The sequence below is a fragment of the Lycorma delicatula genome, chromosome 4 (genome assembly GCF_047948215.1).
Source record: "Lycorma delicatula isolate Av1 chromosome 4, ASM4794821v1, whole genome shotgun sequence".
Lineage (NCBI taxonomy): Eukaryota > Metazoa > Arthropoda > Insecta > Hemiptera > Fulgoridae > Lycorma > Lycorma delicatula.
Window position 1 is genome coordinate 20,468,220 of NC_134458.1, and position 19,583 is coordinate 20,487,802.

The 19,583-nt window shown below is 32.9% G+C and overlaps 1 protein-coding gene across 4 annotated transcripts; it reads left to right on the plus strand.

The window, feature by feature from the left end:
- Window positions 1-34: 34 nt before the first annotated feature.
- Window positions 35-18,847, plus strand: LOC142323175 (metalloendopeptidase OMA1, mitochondrial-like). 4 transcript variants are annotated; one of them, XM_075362474.1, is made up of 8 exons: window positions 35-182; window positions 3,376-4,137; window positions 4,575-4,714; window positions 6,022-6,195; window positions 9,739-9,846; window positions 14,337-14,537; window positions 17,319-17,489; window positions 18,636-18,847. In XM_075362474.1, the coding sequence occupies exons 2-8, from the start codon at window positions 3,804-3,806 to the stop codon at window positions 18,651-18,653; spliced, it is 1,146 nt and encodes a 381-aa protein (XP_075218589.1). In that variant the 5' UTR covers window positions 35-182; window positions 3,376-3,803; the 3' UTR covers window positions 18,654-18,847. The 4 variants fall into 4 exon arrangements, with proteins under 4 accessions (XP_075218589.1, XP_075218588.1, XP_075218590.1 ...); XM_075362473.1 differs by having other exon boundaries at window positions 134-254; XM_075362475.1 differs by lacking the exon at window positions 35-182 and adding an exon at window positions 261-397.
- The last annotated feature ends 736 nt before the right edge of the window (window positions 18,848-19,583 follow it).

Sequence of the window (19,583 nt, forward strand, 5' to 3'; positions counted from 1 at the left end):
CAATAGAGGATTATCAATTAACAGCATTTATCCAGTGAATTGTTCAGTTTATCATTCAAATTAATTTAACAAACTTATTTTTCATAACGTGGAAAATTTTATGCTAATTACAAGTAACAAGCGAATTTTTAATTATAACGTTACAGCTGTTCTCGTCGCTGTAAGTTGGAGGTTATGATGATGTACGTTCGAAATATTTATAGAGTACTGCTTGTAATTTAATTTACTCTGTATTATTAGTAGTTAAATTATTTGTATGTATACTTTTTATTTATAATTATCTTCTTTAGAATGAGAGTACAATATTATATTACTTGTGATTGTAGAAGAGGTCATTGATTGGGAGTTTTTGTTAGTACCACTGGATTACCGTAGTTGCTTGTTTATATAAGTTTATGTATGTAGCACTTTTTTCTTTTAAATCATCAGTCTGTTGACTTATTTGTTGATATTCTCCATTCGTTTCTGTTCGGTGATACTTTTCTAACCTTAACGTATTTATTAAATTCTTGTTTACCTGTTTTATGTATTCTAATCTTTGTCTCTATAATTTTAACCATCCACTATCACTAAATTAGTTATGTCAAGTGTTGTTTTAATACATGACACACCAATCTGTTTCAACAGTACAAGATTCTTCTGAAAATTTCTCTCCTCCTATTCATCTCAAGACCATTTAGAATTGTATCAACCCACCTAATTTTTTAACATCCTCCTGTAACACTTTGTTTTCAAGGATTCTATTCTATTACTTTCTGTTTTTCCTAATGTTTATGTTTTACTTCAACAAAGCACTACATTTCACATAAATATTTTCAAGAATTTATTTTTAATTGTTATATCCATGTTTGCTAGCATCAAATACTAGCATTCATTTTTTTTTTTTTGTTTCATGAAAGTTCTCTTTACTTTATATGCCTACATTACTTCATCTATCCTTTGTAATTTTGCTTCCTAAATTATAAAATTCTTTCACGTTCACTGCATTGTGTTCTGCACATTTAATTTTTCTGTATTTTCTTTTCCTCACATTTCTTTACCTTTGTTTTACTTTTGTTTATTCTCAAACTAAGTTTCTCCCTTAGCAATAAAGCCATGCCATTCAGTACTTCTCATTCGTTTCTGCTGAGAAAAAAATCTCATCACTTAATCTTAACATCTTTATCTTTTCTCCTTGGGTACTCTGCTCTCAGAATTTAATATAATTACTGAATTGCTTTTATATACAAGTTGTAAAGCAATGAAAACAGACTTTTCAGTCCTTTCTGAATCAGAGTTAGCCTTTCTTCTACTCTTATTAATGCCAAGTGAGTTTTTTACAAAACAGCATTATAAGTTGCTCTTGGTTACTTGTATTAAAAAACTAATTTTCTTAAAATTTTAAACACTTATTCCTCTATACTTAGATTCTTTTGCTAAATCTACAAATTACATGTACTTGGCTTTATTATTTTTAACTAAATTTTGTACATTCCTAAAACAATACAAAAAACTACCAATCTTGCAAAGATTTTTTATACTGTAGGTTAGTTTAGAAGAATGAAGTTTGCATTCAATGATTCATTCTGTTAAACATTTGGTAATTCTTGTTTTAATAGAAATTAAGTATGCAAATGGATTCTTATTGCAATCATTTGGCTTCAGAAGGAAAATAAAATAAATACTTGCACATTTAAAAGTTCTTTCTCTGAAATAGGTATTATTACAATTTAAGCTTTTATGAAACATGTTCAAGTTTTTACAAAGAAGTATGATTATGATTGTTGGTGATTGTTGTTTATACTTTCTATAAAATTGTGCATAGATTTATGCTTCAGTGTCTGCTAACATTTCTACCTTTGATAATTGTGAGCAATTACTTGATCACCTTCAATTCTTTTCGTACATTAATATACTGTTGTAGACATGCTTAAGATCAGGAAAACATAAGATCTAAAATCAAAAGCAGGTTTGGACAGCTGGTGACCCACGCAAGGTCAAAGTCCATGCAACATTATCAGTACTTTAGTCAACTGGCAATCAGTTTTGTGAGTTATCAAGATTTGTTTAGATGGTAATCAATTCTATAGAAAGAGGTTAAAGTTCTTCAGACAGACGTTAGTTTTATGGAGAGAAGGATAAACCATTAACTAACTTTGATACTTGTCAGAGTCGGACTTGAAGTCAGTCCTTGAAGATGACTGACTTTGCTCTTTTTTGTAAGGTGATTATCCATTGAACACATGACTAATAGCACAGAATATGTGCTGTAGTCTCTCTCTGTAATGTCTGTATTTTTGTTTAAACATAAATTTGGCCTAGTGTCCTGTGCAATTGTATTAAGTATTGCCATACCATGGTAATTTATCCCTAATCTCTCCACAAAAGTCTGTCATTAACTCTAACTCTCACCTTAATCCTAACCTCTTTCCACATAATGGATTAGTATTTAAACAGGTTTATGCTTATGATCCTAAGCATATCTACTATGGTTTATTAGTGTATGAACAAAGCTGAAGTTGATCAAGTAATTGCTCAGATTACCCAACTTTCCTTTAACATAATTTATTGATCAGTTGCTTAATAGTTTTTATCTCATAACTAGTTCTTTTATTCAATTTATCTTTCTTTTTATTTTTGCTCTTTATTTTCCATATTTTCCTTTTCTTTATTGTAACTTAGTTATAATAATTATAGTTCATATTGATCTTAGTATTATATTCTTATAAAATGTAATCATTCAAAGTAATTATGCTTCTTGTATATTAATTTTTGAGATTGGTGCTATCCATGCTCACATGTTTAAATACAATATCCTAGTTTGTGTTATTGCAAAATCATCATGATTTATGGAGATTAGTCTATAGTAGAATTTATCAAATTTGATTATAGATTCCTCTCTATGATGTCAACTATAAACTTTTTTCAAATATAGGAAAAAACAATTCACCAATAAGTAGTAAACACCATACCACAGTACCGCTTCACTTACTTCTTTGATAGATTGATAGCATCTCAGCCTTTCATCAGAAGGTCCCAGGTGTGAATCCCAGTTGACATGACTTTTTCATGTTTCACTTATTTAAACATTATTCCTACACATAATTTTTGAACTTGTATATGGTGAATTAATCATAAAAGAGGTGTCCCTCAGTTTTACTGAAATTATTCAGTTAATACTATGTTTTTAATTTTATTTATTAATTTTCATATTTATTATGTATGCTTACCTTTGTAATGTTGTCATACAAATATATCAGTCAGAAATCACTTTCTTAGGATAGAATTTGTTTATTTCTGCCCTAAATAAATACCCATAATCAAGCGCTGATATAAACAACGTTAAATATAAAAAACCAAAATTCTTATAGTAATCGTGTTTCTTTTATGTTTCAGTAATTTCTGGATGCAAAAAGGAAGTATTATGACTGATGATTGGAAACTTATAATACAAAAGGATAACAATAAGCTGAATGTTGGATATCCAAGAAGACCTGTGTGGTTACAGTTTATATGCATATTTTTTAGTCGCAGAGTAATGTCCGCTGCTGTTAAATTAGGTTTTGCAGCATTTGTAATGAATCATTATGAAAGGCTAGGCTTCTTAATGATGATAATGGCTCTGACTGTTTGATAATCATCAACATTTGACTTGTACCTATTTTTTCTTAATGCAATATAGTATTCTATTTGTAACTATTTTTAATGTTTTGTTTAATTTGTTATATAATATAACACTGAATTTACGCTTTAATTATTTTGTTAAGAACATTTTGATATAGATTCAGAATTAAATTATAATCATCATTTTTGAGGATATTACAATGCATGAAGTTAGGAGCATGTTAATGTCGTCTGGTTTCAGGTTTTTCTGTTTAAAAAGATACGGTACTTATTTAACTTACAGAAATTTTATATTTAGTCAGTCAACAAATAAAAGTATTCCACCGCTGAGCTATAATGTCTGTACCTGTAACTTTCATACTTCTAAGCCTGCCTGCGCTCTACCACCATTATTTTGGGCTCTTGCACGACCAGTACTTAAAGTCGGGGCAGTTATGCTCGGAAGAGGCATCCGAAAATGGTGGCAAATACTTCCAAAAGAAAAGAAAAAACATTTTGTACAATCATTAATTGAGTGGAAGTGTACAGTATTAGGTGTGTTTTCCTATTGTAATTTAATTATACTTTCAGTAACTTTTATGGCTGTGTTGTGAGTGTGCGTTTAACCCAGTTTATTATTAAACTTATGTGAAAGATATAAAATGAATTATTACTAATTTATTTTCATATTAATAGCATAGTTATTTTAAATAAAAATGTCTTCAGGTTGCTTTCATATTTATTTTTATGTTAAAATAATAACTAGAAAATGTTCATAAACTGTTTTAAAAAATAATGATAAAAATATATGTGCATTAGATCGTTAAGCAATCATCCATAAATAAAGGGAAATTAGAAAATATAAAAACAACATATATTTATTTGCTTTTATGGTGTTTTTTAATGAGCATTTTCTGTTTATTGTTTTGCTTTAATAACTATTCAGAATCATTCCTTTTGTAATAATTTTAATCATTTATTACAATTTACAGGGTGGTGTTTCGGTTTCACTGGAATCTCATATGCATATTATTACTACCATGTTGAAGACCACCCTGTTACCAAAAGGAAAAGATTTGTGATATTTTCTGATGATCAGATCTTACAAATTACAAATCTTCAAATATCTATGGTAATCTGTGTAAAATTGAAAATTTTTTATTGTGTTGCATTTAAATTAAAATATATAATTGTACGTTTTATGAGTTCAAAGGTAAGCCACATTCTCAGAATTGACTGGTTCAATGTAAAACATATGTACGTAGAAATAATCTTTTATGGTTTCATATAAATTATTTTTAATCCTCTGTTCAAGATTTTATGCCAGATGGTCAGCTATGTTTTTACACAATATCCCTCGTCGTACTTTGACGCCAATATATATTTGATATAAAAATATATTAGATTACCAAACTGGATTGGCCTATCCAGTCTGACTAAACTGATTAAGGTCAATCCAATTTGGTTAGCAAAATGTCTTTGAATTTGTTCATGAAAAAGTCTAGGATTAGACATTGTGTAAGCATAGTCTTTATTTGGCTTAATTATTTTTATGGTTGGTAACCTAAAGAATTAAAGTTAAAAAAATATATATATATGTATACACACACACACACACACACACACACACACACACACATATTAATTGTTTTTAAAGAATTTCTAAAATTATCTTTAATTATGTATTATTTCTTTTAAATTCTAATATTTATCATGGTTAATTAATGCATGTTTATTTTATATCTTTGTAGCATTCATAACACTCTGACATAGTTTAAGGTTTTGTTTGCATCTATTTTTTATTAATAAAGTAATTAGCATATCTTAGCTTTATTAAACCAAGCATATAGTTTAATAATGCCATTATAGTATGCTCTTAAAAGTGCATCTTTGGTCAGCTTAGAAATCTTTTAAAAGCTCAGTTTTATGTAGATAGTAGTAAGTGTAAAATAGTACTATATGAGGTTTGTTTGTGAAATTCCTGAACTTTTTAATTAGAAGATGTTCTGCTTAGCTTAGAAGCTCTATTTAGTCTTTATACCCTTTCACTTTGGATACACTGCTTCCAACATTTCTTCCATCCTTTGAAACATTTCTGGAATACTTCTTTCAAGTTACTGCGCAGTTCAGCTAGAAAATTTACCTTTATTGAGTTATCAGACTGAAAACATCAATATTTTAACTTAATTTTTAAACTGGAAATTAAAAACAAGTTCACTGGTGCTAGATCAGGTAAACAAGATTTGAGTTGTCTTAAAGGATCATTCCCATTTGCCATTTTTAACATTTCATATTTCTCCATGAAGGATTTTCCCAGTGATTGAAGGTATTAATTGCTACTAGTTAACTCAACATTCTAGATTCATAGTTCTTGCTACTCAGGAATGTATTTATTTACATTTCTACTTTCTCCTTAAATCTGTTTTAAATTTATTTCAGGAGGCTGATAATTATGAAAATAACAAACTACCAGTGTATCATCCGTCATATAAGCAAGTTAAAGAAGTGATTCATCGGTTGTTGGAGGGAAATAAAGACCTTCCACAGGTTATAGACAAAGTTTGGTTTGTTACTGTACTCAATAACGATGCTGTTAATGCTTTTGTTTTTCCGGTAAGAATAATATTTGCTTTATTTATTTCAATTGCCATTTATTTCTTTGGGCGTTACATTATTGTCTTCTCAGGTTACGGGCTGTCTTTTAATGGTATAATCTGTTTTTTAGTGAATGATTGAAAATATTTTTGTTAATACAGTGTGGCACAAGGAAACGGAAAATTTTGATTTAACTCTCACAAAAGTAAAAAAAATTGAATTTACAAGTTTTATTGTTAAAAACAATAAGTAAATTACATGCCATTAAGTGTCCCAACACAAAGAATTTTAGTTTCTAAAAACAATCTCTGTAAGATGATGGCCATTCAAACATATGCATTCCTGGAAGTAAATGCTGAGATTTTGCATAACACTTCCATGGGAATTGTAGCAATTTCTTCTTGAATCCTCATTTTCAACTGAACAAATTTCATCAGGTGATCGGTGTACACTTTACTTTACCCACATGAAAAAATTGCATACTGACAAATCTGATTTTGGGGGCCAATGAATGTCACTAAACTGTGAAATTATGTGGTTACCAAAGAGCTGTAGAACAGCTGTCATTAATGCTCTAGCAGTATGGGCCGTGGGTCCATTTTGCTGAAACTAAGGATTATGAAGATCAGGAGAGTTTTTAAGTTGTTCTGCTTCAAATGTTTTGAGCATATCAACATATCATTCAGACATTGCGGTCATTATATTCCCTCTCTAATCCTCAAAGAAGTAAGGCCTGATCACACTTTACGTTGATACGGCGCACCAAACCATAAACTTTTGGCTGTGTAATGGTCATTCATGCAATCGACTAGGGTTTTCAGCTGCCCAGTATCTGCAGTTCTGCTTGTTTACATACCAACTGATATGGTAATGAGCCTCATCCGGCATGAAAAGGTTAACAAAATCGGGGCCATCATTAATCTTTTCATCATTTTATCAAAATTGTTGTTGCATCATGTGTCTAATGGTTTCAGTTCCTATACAACTTGAATTTTGTAAGAGTGAAACATCAAATCGCTGTGGAGTATTCGGCGGACAGTTGTTTGGTTTAGGTTCAGTGTTGCTGTGCGTTTCCTTGCCGATCGTTGTGGGCTCCTTCCAGTTGAGGCCTGAACTGCTTTAATGTTTTTTGGGGATTGTTGAGTTCATTGACCTCGGGTGGTTTCTTTTTTTAGAACTAAACCCGTCTTGAAATTCTAAACCCATTTCTTGATGGCATGGTGAGATGGAACACGACCATGATGTCCTAAATTGTAATGATGGAATTCCCATTGAGTAGCACTTGCACTGGCACTATTCTTGCAAAATGCCTTAATAACCTTCTTAAAATGCCTTTGCAACATGCAAATGTACGTTGTGTACTGACTGACCGATTGGTCCACGATTACTTAACAGCAGGTAGTTGTGCACAGCAGGATCCCACTCCCACCTTTCTATCAGCTCTTCACGGCTGCCACTATTACTTTCAAAATTTCCTGTTTCTTTGTGCCACCCTGTGTAAGTAGAATTAGTTTATATGTTAATAGATTAATCATATCATTCTATATAGACAGAAATTATGATTTTTTTTTTAAATTTTAATGTAAGTTTTGTATTAAATTATATACACAAACAATATAGTAATAAAAAAGTATATAATAGGAGCACAAATAAAAAATCGCAGTATTCATAGATTAATAAATGTAGCTGACTTAATAATAGTTCCTGCAGAGTTACGAATAGGCCAGGCCCAGGGTTATTCCCAACTCATCATGACTAGTAGAAAGGTGAGGTCAGAACACAGTCGAGAATAACTATGAGATTAGCATTGCATAAACATTTTTTTCTTTAATTTTAAATGTATATATATATATATATATATATATATATATACGAGAATATTTATATATGCGAGAGTAAATATTCACTCATTAAAAAAAAAAAGCTCCAAAGAAAAAAAAAGTATTTGTTATTAAAAATAATTTTATAGACAATAATGGTTTATAATTTTTATTGTGTACAAGGTGTGTGAGAAAAGTAATGAGACTGAATTTTTACTTACCAAGTTTTTATTTTTTTTAAACAACAATATTATCCCCTTCAAAGTAGTTCCCTTGGGCAGCTATACACGGGCGGAGTCGTTGTTCCCACTCCTGGTAGCAGTGCTGGAAGACTTCAACTGGTAGGGCTTTTAACTGGTTGGTCACAGTCTTTTGAATGTTCTCCAGAGTTCCAAAATGACATCCTTTTAAGACATGTTTTAATTTTGAGAAAAGGTAAAAGTCACAAGGACTTAAATCAGGTGAATAGGGAGGTTGAGGAACCATAGGAATGCATTTTGAGGTCAAAAGTTCCCTGATGGAAATGGTTGTGTGACAGGCCATTATCATGATGAAGCATCCACTTGTCTGCAATGTCTGGTCTCATGCGAATCAGTTTACCTGAGCCTTTCAAGGAAACCTTTGTAAAACACTTGATTGACAGTTTGTCCTGGAGGAACAAATTCATTATGCACTATACCCCTACTGTCAAAAAAGCAAATCAGCATGGTTTTGATCTTTGATTTGCTCATTCAACATTTTTTTGGTCGAGGAGATGACGGAGTGTGCCACTCTTCGCTTTGCCGCTTTGTTTCAGGATTGTACTCAAAATATCCAGGATTCATCACCTATGATCACACGATTGAAGAATTCTTGGTCATTGTCAATCCTCTCAAGAAGATCGACGCACACGTTTCTTCGATTGTCCTGTTCTGTTGTGAGGTTTTTCGGCACCAATTTCGCACAAACCTTTCGCATGACCAAATTATCTGTCAAAATTTGATGTATGGTGAACGTGTTTAAATTTAACTGTTCACTCATCATCTGTATTGTTAAATGACGGTTTGATCTCACTAGAACCCTCACACACTTAACGTTTTCATCAGATTTTGAAGTTGAAGGTTTCCCTGAGTGAGGTTGATCTTCAATGTGTTCTTGGCCTACCAAAAATGATTTTTGTCACCGGAAAACTTGTGCTCTTGATAAGCAATGTTCCCCATAGACCTGTTTCAACTTTTCTAAGGTCACACTCGTGGATTCCCCAAGTTTAACAGAAAATTTGATTGCACAACATTGCTCTAAATTCCGATGCTCCATTTTCGTAAAATACAACAAAAACACAACTTCACTGATGACACTGTAAAAAATAATGTGTTGGCTGAACAGAGTTGAAACTCATACTGAGCATGTGGAAGGGATGAACAAACCGGTCTAGCACAGACCGGTAGACACAGCGTTGCCAGATTGCTTGCAGTTACCAATCTCATTACTTTTCTCACACACCTCGTATATGAGTGATTTTTAAGGCATTGTAATAGTAGTAGTTAAGTTACAACACAGATAATTGAGAGTTGGCTGTATTTTTAAACTGTCCCTTAAGTAACTTTACTTAAGGGACAGTTAAGTCCCTTAACTGTTAAGGGACTTATATAGTCTGTAAAAAAAACTGAATTAAAAATTTATATATTTAATAAAAATTACTAATTCAAATTGTAAGAATAATAAAATTATATTTTAAAATTTTCCTATTTTTCTGTTTTAGAATGGCCATGTTTTTGTTTATACTGGTATGTTAAAGGAATGTCAAAATGATGATCAACTTGGCATTATTCTTGGACATGAAATGGCTCATGCAATTCTTGGACATTCTGTAAGTTTTATTGTATTCTCAAATGTAATGGGCTTTAGGTAGAAAAGTTTTAAAGAAGCTTAGAAAGTAATGTAATAATATAATTTTAATCCTATTTACTGTAATAAAAATGATTACCTTGTTAATGATTGTGTAAGAAATTAATTAGGCATATATAACTTACTATTAATCAGGGACTTACCTACGTTTGGGCTGGGCCAAATCGTATAATTTTTTTTGGTTAGTTATTGTTCATGCCCGAGCATTATGTTAACTCTCATGACAAATTGGTCAGTTTTATTAATATGAAAATTCTTATGCTATCTAGAAGGACAGTGTTTAAGTATGTAAGTGGAAATATGCATTATAAAATTATTCCTAATTTCAAATGTATCTGTGTTTATATTTGTTGCTTATGTAGAGAACACAGAGTGTGTTAAAATTAAAGTTCAAGAGAGCCTCACAAACAGCTGTGATCAGTCATATCCAATGGTGATCCTTACACTGAAAACTGACATGCAATGCAGAGATACTTCTGTAAATGGAAATATCTGAATGGGTATTTGTGGTGATTTTGGACGACATGTCACCTGCTGAAATACCCAATTTTATATGAAGCTGTTGAAGACAATAGCTAATTATGACTTTGTAAATTAAAGAAAAAGGAATATCAGTTATGTTAGTTTGTGGAATAACTTGGTCTACTTTATTTGAACAAATATTATAACAAAATTTAGATGAATCCTTTTAGCATAATTATGATAGTCACTCTAGATGTTTTACATAGTAGTAAGAAAAAAGAGTAATTCTGAGCGATTACTTGATCAACTTAAATATTTTCATACTTTAATATACCATAGTAGATATGCTTAGGATCAGGAAAATACAAGATCTAAATGTCAGAAAGCAGGTTTGGACGGCAGGTAACCTCTTGCAACGTCAAAGTCTGGTAAGTATGAGATGGTGTTAAGTAGTGCTATACCTTGGTAATTCATCCCTAACCTCTCTCTACAGGATGGATTAGCATCTGAACAAGTCTCAGTAACTAACATAACTGATAGCTAATTGATGTGATTACATGGTGATTACACGGTGTGGACTTTGACCTTGTGTGGGTCACCCAGTGGCTAAACCCGCTCTCTGACATTGTTTTCCATTTCCTAAGCATATCTACTAAAGTATATTAAAATATAAAAAAAATATTAAGTTGATCAAGTAATTGCTCAGAATTACTGAAGAAAGTATTAAATCGGATGTGGAATGTGAATTTTAAAGAAACAATGAAGGCAGTTCTTTCTAGTATTGCAGAAAATTGAGTCAGTGTAATGTGGAGTTTGTTTACTTACCATAATTATCAGTTACAGTTTATTACAATAAAAATTTGAGAAAAGCTCCTCACCACCATTAGCTCACTGCTTATTACTATGTTGCTGTAATTATTTCAACCTACACTTAACAACTCTTCTAAATGTGCAGCAAACTAGTCATCAGTAACAGACTTTGCCTACTTCAAGTTTTCTTTGAACTTCATCATAATCATCACGTCCATCTCCATTTTCTTCTATTTCCAGTTAACTAGGTTCTTTTTCCCCTTTCCCTTTCTGGAACCACTTATGGAGCATTACCTCTGACAGGGGAAGTATACTCCCATCAGATGCTGGTATGCAGAATGCCTGCGACCTCATTACGCGAAGACGACCCCCACCCAGTCAGGAGGCCCTCTAAGCACTCAGCCGTGGACCTGTCCAACCCAGCACCCTCCAGTGTTGAATTCCCTGTCGAGCTTCCTCCAAAGCATGCAATCTATCATTCATTTTCTTAATGTAGTCCTCTATAGCCTTCCATTCAAGGGGTCCTGTCATCATAATTCTCATGAGTGTCTTCTGAATTAAACATAACCTCTGTGCCCAAGGCTTCCAGCATCTCTTGGCATTCATTCTCAAATCATGTACAACTAAAATAAACATGTAGAGGGGGTCTCCTCCTCAGCACATGTGGGACAAAGGTCCGAGTGGTTCAAGCAGAACCTGTACAAATAAGCTCTGTAGCCTCCATGGCCTGCCTGGAACTGCATTAAAGAGTAACCCAGCGTGCCATGAGTCCTTCTGTACCAGCTTCTAATATCTTCGACAATGTGATGCATCCACCGCTCTTTTGTTCCTTCGTCCCACCTGCTTTGCCAGATTCCTAACAACTCTTCTTCTAAATCAGCAGAAATTCTACTCTTATCAGCAGGAGATAGAGGTCCCAATGTCTAGAGTCTCTTCCTTTGCTCAATCAGCAGGTCTATAGGTAAAAGGCAAGCCAAGACCTCGGCCGCCTCCTTAGAAGCTGTACGATAAGCGCAGATTATCCATAAACAGCATCTCCTTGTGTGAAGCCTCGAATAATCCTAAATATTTCACATACTTAGTGACGCTCACCCACAGTTCAGCCCCATACAACATCGTGGCGTATGCAACTCCCACCAGCAATCTTCTCCACAGTTGGGTAGGAGACCAGCATTCAACCTTGTCTTTTGGCAGTTTTGGCAGCCATCTCGATGGCCTGTGTTCCAAACCGGAGCCTCATGTTGACCCAGACCTTGAGGTATTTAATTGCAGATTTGGCTTCAATCCGTCTTCCCTCCAAGGAGAGTCTCAGCTTTGGCGTCTCTTGGTGAAAGATATTGTCAACATCTCTGTTTTATCAGGGGCAAGCGTGAGGCCCACCCACTCCATCCACTTTTTGATGGCTTGAAAAGCATTGCATATCTTACGGTAGCCTCACGAACTGTATCAACCTCCACCGCCAAAGCGAGGTTATCTGCGTAACCCACCAGGGTCATCCCCAGCAGAAGGGGGACGTGGAAGACCCTGTCATAAGATAACACTCAGAGAGTCGATCCAAGGACCAACCCCCTGCAGTACTCCTCTGTATAAATTACGCTCAATTGTTGTTCCATCTTCCAGGCAGCAAACAAGCCTATGCCCAGTTAGATATGACTATCATCTGTCGGAGATACAGTGGAATTCCACACTCCACTAGCGACCCCATTATTGTGATGTGAGAAAAGTACTTGAATGCATTTCTCACGTCAAGGGTGATGAGCACGCACATTGCCCTTCGGCTCCTTGCAGCTCTCTCCACAACCTGGCACACAGCGCCCACCACATCTATGGCGGACCTCCCCTTTCGGAAGCCGTATTGGCTGGCAAAGTGTCCATCCACCCTCTGTACCACCTTGGATATTCTGTGGATATGGATATTCTGTGTTGGAGCATATGCTCCAACACAGAATATCAATAGGGCATCTATCATGACCAGCGGCTTGTATGAGAAGGGTAACGCTGGCCCCTTCTCGATTTGAGGACTAACACCAGCTGCTGGTATCTCCACCTGTGGGAGAATACCCCCTCTGCAAGACAAGCATTTTACACCTTAAGAAATACATTTGGAGCGTCCGGGACCACCATCCTTATAACCAAATTCAGCAACCGGTCTGAGCCCGGCGCCTTCCTCAGGGTCATGTGTAATGTTGCATCCAATAACTTCTCTTGTGTAAAAGGTGAGTGGAATCTCTCCATCATCCCTGCCGTCAGTTATTACCTCTTGTATGTCCGGAAAAAGGCCATTGATTATGCATGTACTTCTTGAGCATCCTGCTTGGCGGGGACCTCATCCTCCTTTTCACCAATATAGTGTATGGCCTGCCCCAAGGGTCTGCCTCTACCTCCACAATTAGCTCATTTCATGCTTTCCATTTCGCCTCTCAAATGCATAATGCAAGTTCCTTCTTGTATTGGGGCATACATATATCCCTCAGGATAGGGAAATGAGTACTAGTCATTTTCCTTCTGGCCACTAGACACACCTGTCTCTTGTCGGCAATCTCTGACGACCACCAATAGATGGGAGGTCGTCCCTTTCTAATATGTCTCGTAGGGAGTCTGCCGCAGGCCATCTTTAATGAGGCCACTTTCTAATATGTCTCGTAGGAAGTCTGCCGCAGGCCATCTTTAATGAGGCCACTAGTCGGGTGACCTTCTCTTCTGCTGAGCCAGGGGCACAGACTTCACTTAAGTCAAGCACATCTACGAAGGCAGCCGGGTCTAGTCCCAAGTACTCTACCCAACAAATATGGGAAGGCCATTCCTGCCGTTTCCCTCCTCCAAGATCTCAGTGACAATAGGCTGGTGGTCACTTCCATACAGGCCTTCCCATACTCTCTACTCACAGAGCCAGCTTAGAGCTTATAAACGTAAGATCGATCACAGATCCAGTTGTGCCCCTGCTGAGGTTATAAATACCACCCACGTTTACTCCCACACAAACCAAATCCTAAGTAGCAGCTGCATCTGCAAGGATCTTTCCCCTGTCTGTCCTGGCAGAGCCCCAACCTGTAGACCAGGAGTTGAAGTCTCCCACCAGAAGAGCAGGACGGTGCGTAAGAATGTCTCTGGCCAAAGCAGTCAGTGCCAATTTAATTCAGGAAGATAAGAATTTTTTAATTGGGAGTTTATTCTTTCCAGGGTGAGAAGCTGAGCAATGTCCATATTACAGAGATGTTTCTAATGGTTCCACTTGTGATACTTTGGTCTGTATTTCCTGGTATGGTTGCCTTGTTGTACCAGATAATGACTTCATATTTTATTAATGTACAGATTGAGTTACCATATAGTCGAACTTTGGAAACTGAAGCAGATGAGTTTGGTCTTAAGTTGGCTGCAAAGGTATATATATCAATAATCTGATGTTTTCATTTAGTTTTAGTTTCCTGTTGTAGTATTATTTGTACTTTTTGTTGTCATTTGTAATATATGTATTTAATAAATTAATCATATATTATTAAAATCTAGAATTACATGTATATGTGTTCATATGCTTGCACGGATGTTTGCGTGTATGTTATTGTAATAATTTGTTTTACATACTACATTTATTTTTAGGAGCTTATCAACTATTGTAGTTAATCTGGATGGTGCAATTTAATCTCGTATCATACCCTGGAACAGTTGCAAACCGATAAAGATTTTTCTGTTGTTTATATTTTACAACATCGTGATGCAAAAGCAAGCTAACCTTATATCCCTTCCTTGTGTCAAACCGGTAAAAAATGTTCTATTATTTATATACACAAACAATAGAAAATGGACCAAAGTGACAGACAGACAGTAAATTTTGGTTTTATTATGACGTGCAATAAAGTCAAATTTCCCGGTAGACAGAACCGTGTCAAATTGTGTAATAATAAAATCAGATCCTATGTTACTAGCGTGTAATATTTTCAACATTTGGTGTCACTATTGTCTGTATATCAGATCATAACACATTTGAGAGGCGACAGCTACTTTTGTTTTAGATTTCATTAGTTTCAAAATATTTTATTACAAGAAAGGTTTTGATTTTTTAGTTTTGAATATTGTGGGGCTCATTAAATGGCTTAACTCGATTTTTAATTGGATTCAGATTGACAAAATAATCAGTAAATGGTTTTTTTTGGGTGGCTCAGTTCATGCAAGTTTGACATAAAATTTTTATTTTTGTTATACGGTTCCAGCAAATTGTTTTTGCTTTAGCTATATGTCTTTCAAAAGTAATTCACAGAATAACATTTATCATTCAGTCCTGTTTAAATATGAATGTTTCTTTATAGACTTTCAATTGTGATTAAAATAATTGACAAAGATGGCGGTGATACTTTATAACAGCTGTTTGGACAAAATGAGTTACAAGTCAAATATTTAGTTTACAATCCTTATTTAGAATTAAACTTTAATTTGACCTGACTTTATTTGTTAATACTGTGGTTGTAAATGAATTTTTTAATCGTCATGTGCTGGAGGAATAATCATGAGAAACAAATTCTTGCATTGAAATGAATATGTTTTCTGTTATGCAGGAAACATGTTTTTAATGAACATGTATTATTAATACATAACATGCAATAATTCCAAAGGTGTGTGTAAATAATTTCTAAAATGGCATCCTGATTAAAGGGAAGAACAGTCTTTTTTTAATTTACAAATTACTAGTAGTAGTTTTTTTTGTTTCATACATTTTTCATGTGTTGCATTAAATACAGGATTTTAAAGAATTCAGCTAACTAATGATACAATTATTTTCAAAAATGTTCAGTTTGATACCTTCTTTTCATAGTTGCATAAATAATTAGATACAACAAGAAAATAACGATCTTACAAATATTTTTTCTCAATTACAGAAATATCATAGAAAATCTAAAATACATATTTGAAAGAACAGAATTAACAATACTATAATTCTACATAAGCAGTCAAACTAATCGACTAATGTTGTTAGTATTTAGTCAATAATATGCATTATTGTTAACAAAATAATACGCTAAATAAGTCAACTAAACAGTTACAGTTCTACCTACTTAATTATTTTTTCTTACAACATAAAAGAAAGCCATATAATCTATTTAAAAAAAAAGGTTTTAGGGCCCTTGAAGTATTAATAAACATCTTAGAGTAGAGGATTTATGCTTTATTTTCCTCCCAACCAAAGGAAGTTACTTAAACGTTTATCTAAGATAAAAGAAGCAACCTAAAGTAGATAAAAACATAATGCCAATAAATATCTGATACGTATCCTAATTACACAAACTGTTATATTGTTTCTGGAACATTATAGATTTGTTTCAAAGACATTTGGTTATTGGAAAAATCTAGGAAAATTTGAATAGTGTTATAAAAACAAAATAGCAGTATTAAGAATATTATGGAGGCTCATGTGAATGTATCTTAAAATAAATTGATTTTAATAATTTATTAAAAAAGTGTTACATCGGATAACTATCATTTCTGGTTAGTAAATATAGACTGTTACTAGATTTAGATTCCATCATCGAATTAAAAATATTGCATGTATAAATAAATTACAAACTGTCATATTTTAGATTTCAGTCAAAATTCACATTTCATTAAAAAATACATTAGAATTTTAAACAGTCCACTAAATTTTTATTGGTGGAGCATCAGCAGTATGTGAAGTGTATATGCCTGATGTCTACTTGATTTTCATCTTTATAAACAGAAAATCAACCTAGAAGAAAAAGATATTACTATCAGAAAGGGAAAATCTCATAATTAAAATTTTACAGCTTGAATATTCTGTCAACACTAATCATTTAAATAGTCAGTGGGATCATCTACCAACCGATGCAATTTGGAACTGTGTTTGTTCATTTAATATGAAAGATTAAATAATATAACATTTCATTTCTGAATTAGTGACCTATAAATATCCATCCATAACAAGCCAAAAGAATTATTGAGTCCATGGACAGAACGAGCTGCCAGTCCCCCCTTCAGAACATTGTGCTTCCCTGCGAGTTTTCACATCAGTAGAATTTTTGACAAATCTGAAATGAAATAATTTCATTTTAATAGTTTATTAGTGTGCATAATCATCTCAGTTTATAAGTATGTATTTTTTTTATTTATGTATGTAAATTTTTTTTTGTTACTTTATAGTTGATTTTCTTACAGAGTTGTTTTGATGTACGACAAGCTGTTGTCTTTTGGAAAAATATGTCTGACAGGTCCGATCCACTAAGTAACAAATTTGAATTTTTATCATCTCATCCCAGTCATGAGCACAGACAAAAAATGTTTGAGAAAGAGTTGCCTCTTGCACTCAAATTAAGAAAATTATGTAAAGTAAGTTTACTGATTTTTATTTTAAAATACTAGCTGCAGGGTGGGTTGCCCTGGCAGGCAGCATCTCGGAATGCTATTATTAAGTGTCCAAAATTGATTACCTCTTGTGTAAAAATATTTTTTTTTGTGATGAAAATTGATCAAGGAAAAGCGAAAAAAGGGTTTGTCATCGTTCAATTAAGCATCCTGAAACTGTTTAACTGATTGATATCTTCCATTTGCAAAAGAGTCACTTCAAGCACACCTCTAACAATATCTTTAAAAAATTGCACACATTGCATTTTCATCAATATCCATATGAAAATTCACTCACTACAAGAGCTGGAAGCTTAAATATAGATTAAATTAATTTTTTATTTATGTATTATATTCAGTTAATGAAACAAATTATCATAATACAAAAATAACCTCCAACAAATTATCAATGGATTCTAAATTGATAATCTATATTATTTTCAGTACTGATTTATTTTTATAGAAAATAATTGTGTTTTAAGATCTGCTATGATATTGAATGAATGAATGAATTACAATAGTAAAATTTATTTTATAATTATTATTACTGTTGTTATTTATTGTTTATAAACATCTAAGAAAAAAAGAAATCATATGATTTTTTATGGGCAGTATGTTCGATCATGTAAGTATGTTCTCAGCTAAGAGGAACGTACACACAGACAGACACACATACAAATGCCCTTTAGTAGGGTAGGATAACTTAAACTTTTACATGAAAATTATTTGTATACAAGCTAGCTCATTTTTTTTTTGTCATTTAAAGTTTTCTTGTAGCTAACATTAGTATAATACCTGTTTTTAAGGGATTTAATGTTTATAGTATCAGTTGCTTTAAATGCCTTTTCGTACTCTACAAACACTCTAAAATGAGTTTAACCACTTATTATTATTTAATAATATTAAATGTACTGATGATATTACAAATTGGAATTTAACATACAATCATGGTCCTGTTTTTTACAAGGGGATGTATGATTTATGGTTTATTCTAGCAAATGTCTGATTATACTGTTTGCACGGATAGTTACTGTCGTTCTCATGGTGGATAATTTTACATATTGTTATAATTTGTTAATTTTATTTTGTTTTAGTTTGTACTATTTTAATACGTGTCCTTTTTGTTTTTAGTGCCCAGATCTGTATTAGCAGTTATAGATGAACAATATATTCTGAAACTTTATTAATAACATTTGGAAAACACTACAAACAAAGTTATTTGCAGTTAAATTTGAGGCCAGCATTTGACAGTGATTTTTCTTTACTTTTGAATCTAATTGTCAGACTTTAGTTCATATATTATTACAAAAGAATTGAATAAATAAACTTATTTTTATAAAAAACTTATTTTAACATCATTATTTATATATTTTTACTTTAAAATAATGCAGCAATCAATTAAATACTACAAGATAGTTTGAAACAAATGAAAACAGTGAAACAAATCTTTTTCTCATATGATTGATGAAAATTACTGTTATGTCATGAAATGTACAATAAAACCCATTTGAAATTTTAACTAATTTTAAAAGGTTCTCCTTTTAACATGTTTTGTTTGACCCCCCCAACAAACACATAAATATGGTGTTAAAATTTTATGGTTATCTTTTTACATGACTGACCAAAAAAGAGTGTAATGTATTTAGGATGTATGTATGTATGTTCCATCGTACCAACCGATTTAGATGTATGACCTCGCACTAGAATCCTTAGGTCAATGGGGGTATCGTAGGCTAGATAAATATAAATATTAATAGACAAATCTACACAACTCTCTCTCTCTCTCTCTCTATATATATATATATATATATATATTGTGAAGCACAAACTTTAATGAATTGAATCAATGAACTGTGAACTGTGAGCCTCTATCACTATGTGAGCTGGGCTTGAACTGAACGATTCAAATCAATCGAATAAGTATTACAAAAATAATAGAATTAAATTTACGTTAAATAAAATAAAATAATGCTAAATAAATTTAAAAAATTGCTGTTTAATAATAATGGGCTTCCTGTGGGAACTATGTGCTAGAAAGAGTGGTGAGATGATACAAGCACCTCGTGCGAGGCTAGACCA

What these genes read in the sequence shown, in the direction of transcription:
- LOC142323175 (XM_075362474.1), top strand. Translation starts at nt 3,804, where the DNA reads ATGCATGAAGTTAGGAGCATGTTAATGTCGTCTGGTTTCAGGTTTTTC. An exon ending in TTAATGCTTTTGTTTTTCCG is followed by an intron (nt 6,196 to 9,738) that starts GTAAGAATAATA and finishes TTTCTGTTTTAG; the next exon opens with AATGGCCATGTTTTTGTTTA. An exon ending in GTCTTAAGTTGGCTGCAAAG is followed by an intron (nt 14,538 to 17,318) that starts GTATATATATCA and finishes ATTTTCTTACAG; the next exon opens with AGTTGTTTTGATGTACGACA.